The sequence below is a fragment of the Octopus sinensis genome, linkage group LG3 (assembly GCF_006345805.1).
Source record: "Octopus sinensis linkage group LG3, ASM634580v1, whole genome shotgun sequence".
Taxonomy (NCBI): domain Eukaryota; kingdom Metazoa; phylum Mollusca; class Cephalopoda; order Octopoda; family Octopodidae; genus Octopus; species Octopus sinensis.
In genome coordinates, this window is record NC_042999.1 from 146,145,607 (window position 1) to 146,164,637 (window position 19,031).

The window sequence follows — 19,031 nt, forward strand, 5'->3', positions numbered from 1 at the left end:
CATAGCTGTTCCCACACAGACATCAAACAATCTGCCTTTCATGCTGAGGGAGAGGCCCTTTGTTGTCAGCAGGGGTAGGAGCTCTCTGAATTTTGCCCAGCTTAGTCTTATTCTACATCTACACTCTTGGAGCATCTAATTCCACTACTAACCTGGTCACCTAGATACTGGAAGCTATCTACTACCTCTAGCTTGCCCCACTGGCAGTTGATGGAGTGTATTTTCTGTGCATTTTCAGTGTTTATTGTAACTGTGCACCTTCTACATACAAAAGTTAATTTTCCTGTTAACCTTCCTCTGATATTACTGCACCTTTTATGTGTCCAAAGCTTACACTGGGTGCATCTTATGGAGTTTCTACTTATACCTTTTGTACAGATTGAGCAGGGCCATCTACCTGGAAGGATTTGCAATTTGTTTGTCTTCCTACTAAGACTATGGATTTTACTAGGTTAACTCCAAGGCCTTTTGATTCTAGACATTGTTTCCATACCTGGAGCTTCTTCTCTAGTTTAGATAGTGATTCAGCTATGAGAGCAAGGTCATCAGCATAGAGGAGTTCCCAGAGGCAGCATGTCTTGAATTTCTCTGTTATTGCCTGGCAGACTATGATGAACAAGAGGAGGCTGGGCACTGGTCCTTGGTGAACCCCTACTTGTACCCTGAATTCTTCACTGTACACATTGCCCACACTCACCTTACAGGTAGCATCCCTGTACAAGGCTTGTATGGCTCTCGCCAACCACTCATCTATCTCTAGTTTTCACATTGACCACCAGATTAGGGATCAGGGGACTGTCAAAAGCTTTCTCTCCAAGTAAACAAAAGCCAAGTACAAAGGTTTATCTTTGGCTAGCTATTTCTCGTGCAGTTGCCTTACCAGAAATATAGCATCAGTGTTATTTCTACATGGCACAAAACCAAGCTGCATCTCATCTAGACTAACTCTCTCCCTAATTAGTTGGGCTATGACTCTCTCCACAACTTTCATCACCAGATCCAACAATTTGATACTTCTGTAATTATTTCTGTCTAAGCATCACTTTTACCTTTGTAGCAGTTGGCTACAGTGCTGCTACACAGGTCATTAGGTATGACTCCTTCATGGACTGCCTGATTTACAGTATGGGTGACTAGACCATAACTCACACCACCAGATATCTGAAGCATCTCAGTTGCAATTCCTGATGGGCTTTTGCTGTCTTCATATCCATAATTGCTTTATCTCCCAGAGTACTGTTGATTCGGGTAGCTGGTCCCTCAAATGGGTCAACATTTGGCAGACTTTTCACCTCCCATTCACACTCCACATTCAGCAGTCTTTCATAATGGCATCTTCAAGCCTCTTTCTTTGCAGACTCATTAAAAGGAAGTGCACCATCATTCACACAGACACATTTCTCTCCTATGACATCACAATTTTCTCTCACACACTGTCTTTCAATCTAAAATACTTCAGTTATTTGGTCCTCACATCACTGAACACAGGCAAACTTTTTTCTGTTTCTCCCTTGGCTAGATATACCTATCTCCTAGCTTCCCTTCTGGCTATCTGATACAGTTCCCTGCTTCGTCCACTCTTCCAGTCCTTCCAGGCCTGTTTCTTTGCTCTAATGGCCCCATGTACAGTATTGTTCCACAGTGACTTTGCACCAGCCACAGATTTGGTCTGTAGTACTCAGCAAGCTGTCTCACAAGAATCCTCGGTTGCCCTCTATGTCCAAGTTTGTAGTAACTCCTCCCTGTCATCAAATTTCTCAATTAGGATGTCCCTACATCTCTGATCATATGAAGGGTCCTTAAGCTTTCAAATCCTTCTTTTCCTGATTGGTCTGCTTCTTGGCATGCTTCTGGCCTGGAGTCTAAAGTCACTAATGGCTAGTCTATGATGGAGGGGTACATTCTTCACCAGGGAGGGACTTTGTATTTAAGAGCAACCATGCATCCTGCTCTCTGATGAGAATGAAGTCGATCTGGCCAGCAGAGTCACCTGACTGATAGGTTATTAGGTTGCTGGCTGGCTTCCTGAAATTGGTGTTGCAGATCAAAAGGTTATTTGCATCACAGAACTCCAGTAGCTTTGTTGCTGCTTCGATTCAGCAACTACTTCCATGGTCCCCATGAATATCATGGAAGATATTTGGCTGCCATCTGACATGCCCATTGAAATCTCCGACCACAAAGAGATCATTGTCTTTCATCTTTGAGGTAACCTGCAGAAAAATATCATAACCGTAGGTCCACTTGTGGAGCATAGGCAGATATAATTGTAGCTATACTATTCTGCAAGACTAGCCTGAACTTAAGTATTTTATCGCACTCTCTGACTATCTCTATGACCTTGTCCACCTTAGCCATTTCTCATCAAGAAGTATACGCACACCACCTATTCCGTCACTGCTACCTTCCCAGAAGATTTTATACCTATGTGTTTTGCATGTGAGGAACCTGGCTGAAGCTCCTCTCCACCTAGCCTCTAGGATGCAGCACACATCAACATGCTTCCATTCAAGCATCGCAACAATCTTGTTAGATCTACATTTCAGTATGCCTACATTTACAGTGCTAACTCTGAAAACTGGGACAGAGATGTGGGAGGGAACATGGGAAGGTGAGATGTTATTCAGCACCTGAAAAGAAGGTTTCCATGATTGTTTGATAACAGATATGTCATAATGGTTGATCTCGCTTTTAACCTATCGTGTTAAAATTGTTGCCTCTACTGGAGGTGAGAGTAAAGTAAGCATTGTAAATATAAGCATTACTGCAGCTGCAAATCATCATCATCATTTAGCGTCCGTTCTCCATGCTAGCATGGGTTGGACGGTTCAACTGGGGTCTGTGAAGCTGGAAGGCTTCATCAGGCCCAGTCAGATCTGGCAGTGTTTCTACAGCTGGATGCCCTTCCTAACGCCAACCACTCCGTGAGTGTAGTGGGTGCTTTTTACGTGCCACCTGCACAGGTGCCAGACAGAGCTGGCAAACGGCCACGAACGGATGGTGCTTTTACGTGTCACCGGCACGGGGCCAGGCGAGGCTGGCAACGGACACGAACGGATGGTGCTTTTACGTGCCACCAACACGGGGGCCAGACAGAGCTGGCAAACGGCCACGAAACGGATGGTGCTTTTACGTGTCACTGGCACGGGGGCCAGGCGAGGCTGGCAACGGGCACGAACGGATGGTGCTTTTACATGCCACCGACATGGGGGCCAGACAGGGCTGGCAAACGGCCATGAACGGATGGTGCTTTTACGTGTCACCGGCACGGGGGCCAGGCGAGGCTGGCAACGGCCACGAACGGATGGTGCTTTTACATGTCACCGACATGGGGTCCAGACAGGGCTGGCAAACGGCCACGAACGGATGGTGCTTTTACGTGTCACCGGCACGGGGGCCAGACAGAGCTGGCAAACGGCCACGAACGGATGGTGCTTTTACGTGTCACCGGCACGGGGGCCAGACAGAGCTGGCAAACGGCCACAAACGGATGGTACTTTTACGTGTCACCGGCACGGGGGCCAGGCCAGGCTGGCAACGAACACGAACGGATGGTGCTTTTACGTGCCACCTACACGGGGGCCAGACAGGGCTGGCGAACGGCTACAAACGGATGGTACTTTTACGTGTCACCTGCACGGGGGCCCTGATGTTGATCGACCTCAATTTGGTTTGATCTTGATTTTGACTGTTCTCACTGGTCTTGCCGGGTTTTCTCACGCACAGCATACCTCCAAAGGTCTCGGTCACTGGTCATTTCCTTGGTGAGACCTAAAGTTCGAAGGTCGTGCTTCACCGCCTCGACCCAGGTTTTCCTGGGTCTACCTCTTCCACAGGTCCCCTCAACTGCCAGGGTGTGGCACTTTCGCACACAACTATCTTCAGCCATTCTCATCACATGACCATACCAGAGCATACGTCTCTCTTGCACACAACAACTGATACTTCTTAGGTTCAACTTTTCTCTCAAGGTACTTACACTCTGTTGATTATGAACACTGACGTTACACATCCATCGGAGCATACTAGCTTCATTTCTTGCGAGCTTACGCAAATCCTCAGCAGTCACAGCCCAAGTTTCACTACCATGTAGCATGGCTGTACGTACACATGCATCATACAGTCTGCCTTTTACTTTGAGCGAGAGGCCTTTTGTCACCAGCAGAGGTAAGAGCTCTCTAAACTTTGCCCAGGCTATTCTTACTCTAGCAGTTATACTCTCAGCGCACCCGCCCCCGCTACTGACTTGGTCACCTAGGTAACGGAAACTATCAACTACTTCTAGCTTTTTTCCCTGGAAAGTGACGGAAGTTGGTCTCAGAGCATCTTCAGTGTTAATTGTTCCTGAGCATCTGCCACATACAAAAACCATCTTCCTAGTTAGCCTTCCTTTGACATTGCTGCACCTCTTATGTGTCCATAGCTTACACTTGGTGCATCTTATAGAGTTTCTACCTACACCTTTTCTACAGATCGAGCAGGGCCATCTACCTGAAGGCGTTTGTGATTGGTCTACCTTCCTACTTATTATTAGGACTTTGGTTTTGGCTAGGTTGATTCTAAGGCCCTTCGATTCTAAACCTTGTTTCCATACCTGAAACTTCTCCTCTAGTTCTGACAGAGACTCAGCATTAGAGCAAGGTCATCAGCATAGAGGAGCTCCCAGGGGCATCCTGTCTTGAATTCCTCCGTTATTGCCTGGAGGACTATGATAAATAGGAGGGGACTGAGGACTGAACCTTGGTGGACCCCAACCTCTACCCTGAATTCTTCACTGTACTCGGTGCCAACCCTCACCTTACTAGCAGCGTCTCTGTACATGGCTTGTACAGCTTTCACTAACCATTCATCTATCCCTAGTTTCCTCATTGACCACCAGATGAGGGATCGGGGGACCCTGTCGAAGGCTTTCTCCATATCAACAAAAGCCAGGTATAGGGGCTTGTCTTTGGCTAGGTATTTCTCTTGCAGCTGTCTTACCATGAAAATAGCATCAGTAGTACTTTTCCCTGGCACAAACCCAAACTGCATCTGGTCTAGGCTAACTCTCTCTCTAATTAGTTGGGCTATAACCCTCTCCGTAACCTTCATTACCTGATCCAGTAGCTTGATACCCCTGTAGCTATTTGTATCTAGGGCGTCACCTTTACCTTTGTAGCAGCTGACTATTATGCTGCTACACCAGTCATTGGGAATGACTCCTTCGTGTATCACCTGGTTAACTATACGGGTGACTAGGCTATAGCCGACACTACCAGATATTTTGAGCATCTCTGCAGTAATTCCTGATGGGCCTGGGGCTTTCCCTGTTTTCATGCTTTTAATTGCCTTATCTACTAAGGAACTGTCAACTCGGATTGCTGGTCCCTCTGTTGGGTCAACATTCGGCAGACTCTCTTTATCCCATTCATTTTCCTCATTCAGCAACCTTTCATAGTGGCTTCTCCAAACCTCTCTCTTTGCATCCTCATTTAGCGCAAGTGAGCCGTCATCCGTGCGAACACATTTTTCTCCTACCACGTCACGATTCTCTCTCACACACTGTCTTGCTATACGAAATACCTCAAGTCTTTCATCCTCACGGCGCAGGACATTGGCAAATTTTTTCCTATCTGCTTCCCCTCTGGCTAAATAAACCTGCCTCCTAGCTTCCCTTCTGGCAGTCTGATACACTTCCCTGCTACCACCGTTCTTCCAAGCCTGTTTCTTTTGTCTAATAGCCCTATCAACAGTATTGTTCCACCACCACGTTATTTTGGGTCTTGTGGGGACTTTGCACCAGCCACAGATCTGGTCAGTGGCTTTCAGCAGGTTGTCCCTTAGAAGCGCCCAGTTATCTTCTACCCCATGTGTAGCTATGCCCCCTTCTATTTCGTCGAAGGCTTCAAGTAACATGTCTCTAAATCTCTGTCCATTAGCAGGATCTTTAAGCTTCCAGACCCTTCTTCTCCATGTTGGTCGTCTTCTAGACGTCCTCTTAGTCCTGATCCTAAAGTCACTGACTACCATTCTATGTTGTGGGGTACATTCTTCGCCTGGGAAGGTTTTGGCATTCATAAGCAGCCATCTTTCCCTTTTTCTGGCAAGGATGTAGTCGATTTGGCTAGTATGCTGGCCCGAACGGTAGGTGACCAGGTGGCTTGTTGGTTTCCTGAAGTTAGTGTTGCAAACCATAAGACTATTCGCATCACAGAACTCCAGCAGCCTGGTTCCCTCCTCATTGCGAGAACCATAACCATAGCCTCCATGAACGCCATAGAAGCCCTCAGCATATCGTCCAACATGCCATTGAAGTCACTAGCCACAAAGAGAAGGTCCCTGTTGTTCGTCAATGAGGTGGTCTGCAGTAGGGTGTCATAGAAACGGTCTTTCTGTCCATCGGTAACCCTGGCTGAGGGGCATAGGCCGATATAATAGTTGCTAAACTATGATGGAGCACTAATCTAATCTTCAATATTCTGTCACATACTCTGACTACCTCGATAACTTTATCTACCCATTTTTCGGCAATAAGCATACCCACTCCCCCGACTCCTTCAGTATTCCCGGCCCAGAAAATTTTATACCTCTGTCCTTTACCCGTGAGGAACCTAGCAGAACCTCCTCTCCACCTCACCTCTTGAATACAGCATATATCTACACACCTCCGTTCAAGCAATTCGACGAATAGATATAAATATGCCAATGTTAGATTAAGTAAACGGGCTGCCATTTGGTTGGGTTAGTCCATTATATATACATATATATATATATATACATATATATATATACATATATATATATATATATATAATATATATATATATATATATATATATATACAGAGAGAGAGAGAGAGAGTGGGAGGGACCGAGAGGGGGTGAAAGAAAGAAGGCAGAAGATGGTTTGGAAGTGAGGGAGGGATGGAAAAATTTAAGTCTTCTGGTGCAGAAGTGAGGCAGAGCCCTGTGAGTCTTCAGTATGAAGGATAAGATTTTTGGTATAAGAGATTACCGGTATATGAGAAGGGATTTCTGGTATTGATGTTGGGGGTAGGAAAGGATGGGTGCATCATGAACAAGAAATGGAAGAAGAAATGGCTGGCTTCACCACTGGAAAACCGAAATAGCAGTGAAGGACAATAGTGAGGCAAAGAATGATAGAAACACATGAGTATTCAAAGGGGTATGATAACAGAAGTTATTAGAAAAAGTAATGAGTTACAGGTTACAAAGTAAATTTAACTCAAGAACATTAGCATACTCTTTACTCTTACTCTTTTCAGTCATCTGACTGCGGCCGTGCTGGAGCACCGCCTTTAATCAAGCAACTCGACCCCGGGACTTATTCTTTTGTAAGCCCAGTACTTATTCTAACCGTCTCTTTTTGCTGAACCACTAAGTAACAGGGACTTAAACACACCAGCATCGGTTGTCAAGCAATGCTAGGGGGACAAACACAGACACACAAACACACACACGCTTATATATATACATTATATACATATATACGACGGGCTTCTTTTCAGTTTCTGTCTATCAAATCCACTGACAAGGCTTTGGTCAGTCCAAGGCTATAGTAGAAGACACTTGCCCAAGGTGCCACGCAGTGGGACTGAACCCGGAACCATGTGGTTGGTAAACAAGCTACTTACCAGTAATATATAAATCCTTAACTCCTTAAAAATGTTTTAGCCCAAAGGCCGCGGCCATGCTGGGGCACCACCGCTGTTAAATGAATGAAAAAAGATGAATGATTAAAAACTAGAGAAGTTTCTTAGCTTAGCGGCTGGGCACACACACACACAAACGACAATATATATATCTCTTAAAGGGATGTTAGCATCTAAGTTCCCCGGTTTAATCCAGTGCATTGGTGAAATACTAAAAAGATGTTAGCTTCTCACAGATGCAAATGAGTATATTATCATTTATGTAACAGAAAAGAAAATGGAGAAATCGACAGATAGTCGTCAATTTATTAAAATGACTCCAATTTTAAACAACATCGATTTCTTATAATCTACAGATGTTTCTATATTCAATTAATTCAAATTACAAATATTTAAATTACAGATGCATTTTGAATATAGTAAATTGAATATTTCATCAGGGTTAGAAATGTACATAAAAAGGAATCATATCCCAATGGATTGAGGGATCATTGGCAGACTTAGCAGTGTTTGCATGTTAATGTTTTTTTAAAAAGAACATTACTGTGTATATGCAATTTTGTTTAATTATTATTATTATTATTTTATTTGTGTGTGTGTGTGGAGGGGTGCATGTTAATATATTTGGAAAACAAAAAAAACATCTTAGATTTGCATAAACAATACTTTCAGATTTAATGGTAATTAAATCTATTTATTCTTAAATTTTCATTATTACTTGTGAGAGTATGAATGACAGTATAGCTTAATTAGTTAATTAAGAATTATTTTCTAAGTCACTTAGTCATAACTGCTAGTTTTAACAATTAATCATTAAATTTTTTAATTAATATAGTTTATACTATTAACCATAGTTATTGTTTACAGTGTACCACGTAACTATGATAGATTCAATCTGCTTACTGCAATCAGTAGCTGCATTTTAATAATAAGAGAATACTAAAGGATAATATTTGAGGACTATATTAATACTTACAAAATTATATCTATTAACCGATTAATATATACTTTATTTCATTTGAATTTTAATAATAATTTTAATTTTTTTAAAAATACCTACTTATATCTATTAGATAATCAATTTATAATTTTAGTAACTTTTTAATTTAACTGTAATTTTTAAACATAAATTTGCTGGTGTGCACACAGGATAACCCTTCTTCACTCTTACTGTTAAGTAGTTTATGTTTAGAAGTTAAAATTCGAAAAATCTCACCAATGCAAAAATCGCAGCAAATATTTACAATTTTATTGGTTTTGGCAAGGCTTTTGATTTCCCACTTTAGGTTACATAATATATTTTTGTCTTTTAGTCCAAAATAAATTTGCTTAAACTGGTATGTGGTAATTTGTTTCTATTTTTATATGTGCATTTGTGGTTGGTTATTCACTTTTTAATATAATTTTCCCTAGATCCTATGTAAAAATAGTTTTTACCCTCAGATTCCACTTTACATCTATACACTACATTTTTTTGCTTGCAACAATTTTTAAACAAACAGTTATCTTTAATTTTGCAATCACAATATACATTTTTATTTTCTTTTATAGAATTGCATTTAGTATTGTTATTGTTCATAGCATTAGTTTTTTGGTTAAGATGGGATAGAACGTGGGTTGTTTCCCTTTGTACTTTAGCGGGTTTATTAGCACATTCATTATAATCAGAATTGTTTATGCTATCCTATACTGTATCTGTACTAAAATTAACTGTATTATTAAAGAAATTAGTTAACTTTTTATTGTTAAGTGAAGGTACAATCTGGGAAACATTAGTTGAGGCAGAAAATCCAATACCAAGTTTACTGGTGTTAATTATATCATAATATTTACTTCCCTTAGTAAAGTGTTTTGAAAATAGTTTATAAAGAGATTTAACCAAGTTACTTTTAATTTGCATAGCAAATAGAATAATTAACCATATAAGATTGTGCTTATTAGAAGTTCCAATACAATTATCCAATTGCGAATCAATTTTATTTATATATAGGGTATGTCATTTAATTTCATTTTTATTTTCATGAATTTCATTAGATGAATGAAGTAATAAATATGTTTTCATATGTTGGATATCATTGTTATTTAGTGTATATTTATTTTTACCCTTATTTCTATTCTTTCCAGACTTAAAAATTTTTCTGTTACTATTCATTATATCTATGGTATTCCTATCACTGTAGTTTATACTTGATGAATAACCTCTGCTTATATCTTGCCCTACTGAGCGCCATGTTGTAATAGTTTGTGTTTTTGTTGAAAAATGTCTTGCCTGATGATAAATTTGAGATTCTTCTAGATATATTGTAAGCCATAGAATTTGAGATAGATCTAGGATGATTACTTCTGATATATGTTTAAGGTTGGTATTAGGTTTGTGGAATGGTTCATGGTTTCCAGTAACAAGGTTAAGGTTTACATCTAAGAAGTTATTTCAATAACCTGATGTCTATCTGTTGATTTTTTTCACTTTCTTTTCTTATATATATATATATATATATATATATATATATATATACACACACACACACACACATATATATATATATATACGTATTTATAAATATATATATGTATTTATAAATATATCATCATCGTCATCATCATCATTTAGAGTCTGTTTCCATGCTGACATGGATTAGACAGTTTGAGTGAAACTGGCATATCAGAAAGCCATACCAGGCTCCAGTCTTGTTTGGTTTGGTTTCTATGGCTGGTTGCCCTTCCTTACACCAATCACACAAAGAGTGTAGTGAGTGCTTTTTACATGTCACTAGCACTGACCATGATATATATATTTATATATAAATATATATCATCATCATCATCGTTTAGCGTCCGCTTTCCATGCTAGCATGGTTTGGACGGTTCGACTGGGGTCTGGGAAGCCAGGAGGCTGCACCAGGCTCCAGTCTAATCTGGCAGTGTTTCTACAGCTGGATGCCCTTCCTAACGCCAACCACTCTGTGAGTGTAGTGGATGCTTTTTACGTGCATATACCAGTCCATGTATCTGTTGCTGGTTGAATTGGTTATACTCTTCCTCCTCTACCTTCAAATTAATTACCTTTTGATAATGTAAAAAAAAAAAAAGGGGGACTTAACAAGAGAAACGCCATTACTTACTGTTATTAACTCCACATTCCAGTGCAGGATCTGGTTGTATAAACTTGAAATTCTGAATCCTAGAAAATAAGAAATCAGAAAATGGTAATTAATGATGGCAGAATTGCAATAAATATATTGGTTTCAAATTTTGGCACAATGCCAGCAATTTCAGGGGACGGGATAAGCCAGTTACATAAGTCCCAGTGCTCAACTGATATTTATTTTATCGACAACCCGAAAAGATGAAAGGCAAAGTAGACTTCAGCAGAATTTGAACTCTGAATGTAAAGACAGAGGAAGTGTTGTTAAGCATTTTGCCCAGCATGCTAATGCTTCTGTCGGCTTGCCACCTTAACTATTTAAGTTTAGCTCAGATGTGATTTAGACTTATGTAAGGTACTCCACTATGACCATTCCATCTTTCTCACAAGTGCAATGCAACAAAAGCTACACTACTAATGTGAAACAAGCCCACCATATATATGTGTACATGTATGTTGTATATATGTATTGCTGACTAAATGATGGGCTGCCAGAAGCACAAATAAGCAAATTAAGCCATCTGGCTGCTTTAGTGTTGGTAGGGGACAAATGCAAACATACACACACACACACACACAATATATATATATAGTCAATCCAAACATGAACAAGCAAGAAAAAACAAGAATGCGAGGATGTGGTACAAGTACTGTGTTATTAGCCTCTGTGGCTAATAAAGAAACTTTATCTATTTATCTATTACACACATACACATATATATGTATGTATGTACATAACTATATACATATATATATATATATATATATATAGGGGGGGGGAAGTAAGAAGAAAATAAGCAAAAATGCACATTGGAAATCAAAACAGTAAAGACTTTTTATGAAAAGGACAGGTATATACCATTAGATGAACTGAGGTAGGAATAAAAGTAATAAAAGTCATTATTGTGAATTAAATTCAATATTTGTCCAACCCATGCTAGCATGGAAAACGGACGTTAAACGATGATGCTGATGATGATAATACAGTTTACTATCGACACAAAATGTGGAATTGCAATGAAAACCTGAGCTGCTCCAGTGAGTGTGAACCTTGTAATGGGCTACCTAGAACTTAAAATATACCAATCATCACTACAAAAATATAGCACCTCATTCCATTGCTATTTAAAGGAGAACTGGAAAAGGTATTTGGACAACTGCTTCATACTTTGGAAAGATAGCATCAACAAACTCCTCGATTTCAAAATAATGCTTAACAATATTAATACCAACATACAATTCACCATAGAGCACAGTAATAAACAACTCCCTTTTCTTGACATCCTAATTAAAATAGTCAAAAACCACATTGAAACAGACATCTTCTATAAACCCACAGATTCAAAACAATACCTATTATCCAACTCATGCCACCCCAAACACATAAAAATTAATATACCTTATAATCTAGTGAAAAAAATCTGTACTCATGAACAAAGACTCCTTGAACTCAGATCAATACTAATCAAAAGACATTACTCGATATCATTAATAAATGATGGCATTAAACGAGCTAAGGAAATAGATATACGAACATTAAGGGAAGTCAACTGAAATGCTACACCAAACTTAAAAATACTCCCATACATCTCCACACATAACCATAGAAACAGCGAAACCTTCAATATTGTCATCCAAAATCTACCCATCCTCACAGGAGATAAAACAATGAACAAAATAAGCAAAATGCAACCTAAATCATTGAAAAAATATTAACCAGCGCAAGCCTATATCCATTAATGGAACCAAAAGTGAAAAAATGTGGTCTATCTAACTGTGGTACATGCCCCCATCTTTTCGAGGGTTCAGAGTTCCACTTTAAACAAGGTGAAATATTTTATATTGGCAAACAGGAAGTATCACTCCATCAAAGAACCACTCTCAGCAAAGAACAAATCTACCACCCACAATACAGACAGATACAGGTCAGTGAACACATAGAAAGGTGTGCTAGGAACCTTAATCCTAATTTCCTAATTTTCCCCTTCTATCAATGTTCACAGAACACCTCAGTACAGCAAAGGATGAATAAAGAGGTAACTTTCATCAATAAATATCTTCAACAACTCAATATGAACACATAACATAATACAGAACACTACTAACCTTTTAATTAATACCATTAACCCCTACACATCCCATACACCATTCACATTACAGATTTATATCTACCCTAATAACACCAAATCCATAACTACTTACCTCTCTTACACATAATCTTTTTACTCAGGGACTAGTAGACCCAACACCATTCGGTAATCAATGTGCAATCAAAGCAGTGAACAATAATTTTACAAAGCCGGTATGCCTTTGAATCTCTTTAACAATTCACAATAATGACTTTTATTACTTTTATTCCTACCTCAGTTCCTCTAATGGTATACATCTATCATTACTTTTCATAAAAAGCCTTTACTTTTTTTGATTTCTAATGTGCATTTTCACTTTTTTCTTCTTATTTTCCTCTTACATTTCCATGTGTAGTTTCTATTTTCTTTTTGTAACATATCTCTATTATATATATATATATATATATATATATATATATATATATATATATATGCATGCATGATGGAAGTTAAATGATGATGATGATGTATATATATATATATATGTGTGTGTGTGTGTGTGTGTGTATGCTTTATTAGTAAAGCTGCAAAGATATCACAAAAACTGTTACTCAGAGTTTCTTGTTCCTGTTCGTTGGGCAGATCCAGTTTAGAATGGGACAAGATAGGGTTATATGCATAAATATACAGTTACTTTGATAGATACACATTTGAAAATGGTTTTCTTTCATTGGTCCTTTTCAACTAATGGTCTTTTCAATAACTGGTTATATGAAATTACAATTATGATTTAAAATCATATCATTATAAGATCGAAGGAAACCTTAAATCAAGAATTAGATTTAGTAGAAGGAAAAACTCTGACGCGCTCTCTCTCTGTTTTGATAACCACTTGCTTCACCAACACTTCCCCCTCCTCTATCACCCCACCCTACATAAACTAGTGCACACACTCAGATTCCTCCACTCCATTTTTATAACTCTGCTGAAAGAATAGGAATCCAGAAGATGCCCTTGTCTAATTTTGCTATTTTGCGGTACTCCCCCTCCCACTCCCACCACCTGTTCTAGAAGTCGCTATCTTCTGTCATCCTTTGGTTATCTCCCATGAACACTTCTAAAGGCTTAATGCTATCCCCACCCCTACTTAGGTTTTATTCCCTATGTAAGGCGGTGATCATATAGCGTATAAAAATGATGGTGTAGTGTATGAAGGTTGAAGGCTACTGTTAGTTTATGAATTCTGCCAAATGCGAGCTTTCTTTTCAGGTACATGATGCTGCTGTCCCCTATCCCAGGGTCTCAAGGGACCACACCTCCTACACCCTCAGGGTTAGCACACTCAACGTAGGCAGACTAAAGGTAGGTCTAGTGAGATTATTGAGATGCTTGAACAGAGATTTGTGTAGATTTGTACTGTCTCCAAGAAGTAACTTGGCGAGGAAGCTTTTGACAGGATCCCCCGATCTCTTATCTGGTGGTCAATGAGGAAACTAGGGATAGATGAATGGCTAGTGAGAGCTGTGCAAGCTATGTACAGGGACGCTGTCAGTAAGGTGAGGGTTGGCAACAAGTACAGTGAAGAATTCCGGGTAGGAGTAGGGGTCCACCAAGGATCAGTCCTCAGCCCCCTCTTATTCATTATAGTCCTCCAGGCAATAACAGAGGAATTCAAGACAGGATGCCCCTGGGAGCTCCTCTATGCTGATGACCTTGCTCTAATTTCTGAGTCATTATCAGAACTAGAGGAAAAGTTTCAGGTGTGGAAGTAAGGATTAGAATCAAAGGGCCTTAGCTAAAACCAATGTCTTAATAAGTAGGAAGGCAGACCAATCACAAGTAGATGGCCCTGTTCGAACTGTAGAAAAGGCGTAGGTAGAAACTCTATAAGATGCACCAAGTGTAAGCTATGGACACATAAGAGGTTCAGCAATATCAAAGGAAGGCTAACTGGGAAGATAGTTCTTATATGTGGCAAATGCTCAGGTGCTATAAATACTGAAAATGTGCAGAGAACAGCTTCTGTCTCATTCCAGGGAGAAAAACAAGTAGTTGATAGCTTCCATTACCTAGGGGACCAATTCAGTAGCTGGGTGTGGATGCTCTGAATGTGTAGCTGCTAGAATAGCCTGGGCAAAGTTCAGAGAGCTCCTACCTCTGCTGGTGACAAAAGTCTTCTTGCCTAGAGTAAAAGGTAGACTATATGATGCATGTGTACGAACAGCCATGCCACATGATGTGGTGTGCAAGAGAGACAACTGTGCTGGTATGGTCATGTGTTGCGAATGAATGAGGACAGCTGTGTGAAAAAGTGTCACACACTAGCAGTTGAGTGAACCTGTGGAAGAGGCAGACCCAGGAAAACCTGGGATGTGGTGATGAAGGACGACCTTCAAACACTTGGCCTTAATGAGGCAATGACGAGTAACCGAGACCTTGGAGATATGCTGTGCTTGAGAAGACCCAACCAGCCAAGTGAGACCATAACCACAGCAGGTGTAACCAGCCCACTTATGAATACCCATCATTAATTGGACAATAAACTATACTTGCAAAGACTTATTAAGGCAAGTGAAATCAAAATTGCTGACGTGGCCGATGACAGTACTGCCTGATTGGCACTTGAGCCAGTGGAATGTTAAAAGCACATCTGATCATGATCGTTGCCAGGGCCACAGATTGGCTCCCATGCCGGCGGCACCTACAATGCATCATTCAAGCATGATCATTGCCAGCATTGCCTTACTGGCACATGTGCCGGTGACACATGAAAAACAAAATTCGAGCGTGGTCATTGCCAGTACTGCAGGACTGGCTCCGGTGCAGGTAGCACATAAAAATCACCTTTTGAGCATGGTCATTGCCAGAAGCCCTGACTGGCCCTCACACTGGTGGCATGTAAAAGCACCCACTACACTCTCAGAGTGGTTGGCATTATGAGGGGCATCCAGCTGTAGAAACTTTGCCAGATCAGATTATCAGATTGAGCCTGGTGCAGCCTTCTGGCTCACCAGTCCTCAGTCAAACCATCCAACCCATGCCAGTATGGAAAGCGGACATTAAACGATGATAATGATAAATATATATATATATATACACACACACAAACACATGCACATACAGAGACACATGGACACAAACTCTCTCACACACATGCATGGACACACACATACGCACGCATGCACACACACACACACACACACGCACGTCTACACATCCATACAAAGTCTGATTAAAGAGAAGTTCTAGAAATCTCTTCCATCAATGGAAATAATGTTGGATTAATTGCATGGCTTCTGAAGGGGACAACTTTGAAGGAGTTGCTGAATTGAAACAAATTATAGTTTTGTTGTTATAGCAACAGTTTCAATGCTTTTTGATTAGACATCATCTTCATCCATAAATACACATGTACACACGCACACACACACATGCACACACACACACATCACATTGTACTTGTGTAGCGAATAAGTTTGCACTGAAACAACATGGTTTTCGATTCACTACCATTGTGTAGCACTTTGGCAAGTGTCTTCTGCTATAGCTCCACTTTGATCAGGTGTTTTCTGAGTGAATTTGATAGTAAGAAACTATACAAAACCTGCTGCATATGTATGTATATATATATATATATAATATATATATATATATATATATATTATAAGTAAAAAAATACAAACTGGGACAAGAACGTAAAACATTTTGAAGACGATACAAAAAACACGGAAAAGGCTGATTTTGACCAGCGGTCACGTGAGGGAAGAGAGAGAAAAGAAAGGGGGCAAAGGAAACAAAGAGAGAGAGAGAGAAAGAGGGACGAAGGCAACAAAGGGGGGAGAAGAGAGAGAAAGAAGGAATTAAAGAGGGGAGAAAGAGTGCGTGCCAAGGATTGGCTTGTGAGTGCAAAGTGAGAAAGACAGAGAAATGTAAGAGAGTGGGGGAAGAGTAGACCAAAGAATCAGAGGCAAGAAAAGAGAAAAGGAGGAGAAGTAGAGAGAGAAAAGGGGACAGATCAAAGTAGAGTGCAAAGTGTGAAAGGCAGAGAAATGTAGGAGAGAGAGACAGTGTGTAGAGTCGTACCAAATTTACAGGAATATGTAATTACATAAGGCCAACGAGGGTACGGACGCCACTATATATATTATATGTAGAAAAATACAAACTGGGACAAGAACGTAAAACATTTAGAAGACGATACAAAAAACACAGACGGGACATATATATATATATATATACACACACATTTGTGTGTATGTATGTGCATATATAAGTGTGTGTGTGTGCATAAGTATGTATTCTTTTATTATTACCTCTGCCTTAGCAAAGGCAGAAATATTGTTTTCAGTCATGTTTGTATGTTTGTTTGTCCATGGACAAGATATCTCAAGAACTGCTGGCTGGATTTGGATGAAACTTTCAGTGATGTTTGGTCTTATGACTGGTATGAACTGATTAGATTTTGGGATCGATCTGGTACTGAACAAGTATTCTGAACTATTTTCCTGTTTTTTTTTACAAAAGTTTTGAGGGCGGTCAGGTTCATTTTTAGTATTCTTGTTTGTGAGAGCAGTCGAGTTTATTTCAGCTATTCTCATTTAAAAAATAATCTCTGGCTAAATGTTCAGAAGACATTGGTGTTGCCTTGGTGGAGGTTTGTGCACTCTAAGTGCCCTTGTTTTACATGTTTTTAAGGCAGTGAGCTGGCATTCATTTTCTTTTCAAGTCTGGTACTTATTCTATTGGTCTCTTTTGCCAAACCATTAAATCACAGGGATGTAAACACACTAACACAGGCTGTCAAGTGGTGGTGAGGGGACAAACACAGACACAAAGACACACACATAGATACATATGACAATCTTCTTTCCGTTTCCGTCTACCAAATCTGTTCACAAAGCTTTGAGCAGCCCGAGGCTGTAGTGAAGACACTTGCCCAAGGTGCCATGCAGTTGGACTGAACCTGGAACCATATGGTTGGGAAGAAGCAAGCTTCTTACTACACAGCCAAACCTGCACCTACATATTCTTTTATTCTTGTATTGTTTTACTTGTTTCAGTCATTTGACTATGGCCATGCTGGAGTAACGCCTTTAGTCGAACAAATTGACCCCAAGACTTATTCTTTGTAAGCCTAGTACTTTTGCCGAACCGTTAAGTTACAGGGACAAAAACACACCAAAATCTGTTGTTAAGCAATGGTGGGAGACAAACTTGGGCACACAAACATATATATACATATATATACGATGGGCTTCTTTCAGTTTCTGTCTACCAAATCCACCCACAAGGCTTTGGTTGGCCCGAGGCTAAAGTAGAAGACACTTGCCCAAGATGCCACGCAATGGGACTGAACCTGGAACCATATGGTTTGTAAGCAAACTTCTTACTACACAGCCACTCCATATATCTATATGTATGTCATCATCGTCATCATTGTTTAACGTCCATCTTCAATGCATGCATGAGTAGGATGGATGACAGGAGCCAGCCAGGTAGAAAAATTACCCTAGGCTACTGTGTCTGTTTTGGCAAGGCTTTTACAGCTGGATGCCCTTCCTATCACCGACCACTCTGTAGAGTAGACTCAGTATTTTTTATTTGGTACTAGCACAGGTGAGGTTAGTCTTTGCATCATTTTTACAGCTGGATGCTCTTCCAAGCACCAACCATATTATAGTGTGAACCGGATGATTTTAATGTGGTACCAGCACTGGCAGGGTAACCAGGTAACTCACAAGATAAGGAATTATGAGACAAACAGAACATTTGAAGAGGGGAACTTGTGTCAGAGGATGGAAGGTTAGAGTGTGACAAAGAGAAAAAAGCAGGTGTCTTGCCATAGCAGAGGAGGTATTAGAGGAGGTGATCTGGTATCAAATAATGAAAGGTTATAGTGTAACAGAGAAACAGAGGCAGGAACAGGTGTCTTGCTATAAGAGGAAGTACATGATTACACAAAGAAAGAGAAAGAGAGGAGGGAGAGAGAGAGAGGGGGGGGGTGCAACAGAAGCCAGAAACAAGCATGCTGATGTAAAGGAGATACTTTGTTACCCAGTCAGAGGAAAAATGAGTGAAGAAGCGAGAGAGTGACCAAATGGAAAGAGAGAGAGAGAGAGAGAGAGAGAGAGAGAGAGAGAAGGAAACAGCAAAAGTGTAAGAGAGA

General features: G+C 40.1%; 1 protein-coding gene across 2 annotated transcripts in view; it reads right to left on the reverse strand.

Annotated features, from left to right (window-relative positions):
* The window catches only part of LOC115209878 (WD repeat-containing protein 93-like), a 154,985-nt gene that overhangs the window by 77,333 nt on the left and 58,621 nt on the right, over positions 1 to 19,031 (reverse strand). For both annotated transcript variants that reach the window (XM_036501464.1, XM_029778455.2), the window contains exon 8: positions 10,774 to 10,832. In XM_036501464.1, the coding sequence (XP_036357357.1) occupies positions 10,774 to 10,832 (59 nt within the window). The remainder of the gene's footprint in view (positions 1 to 10,773; positions 10,833 to 19,031) is intronic.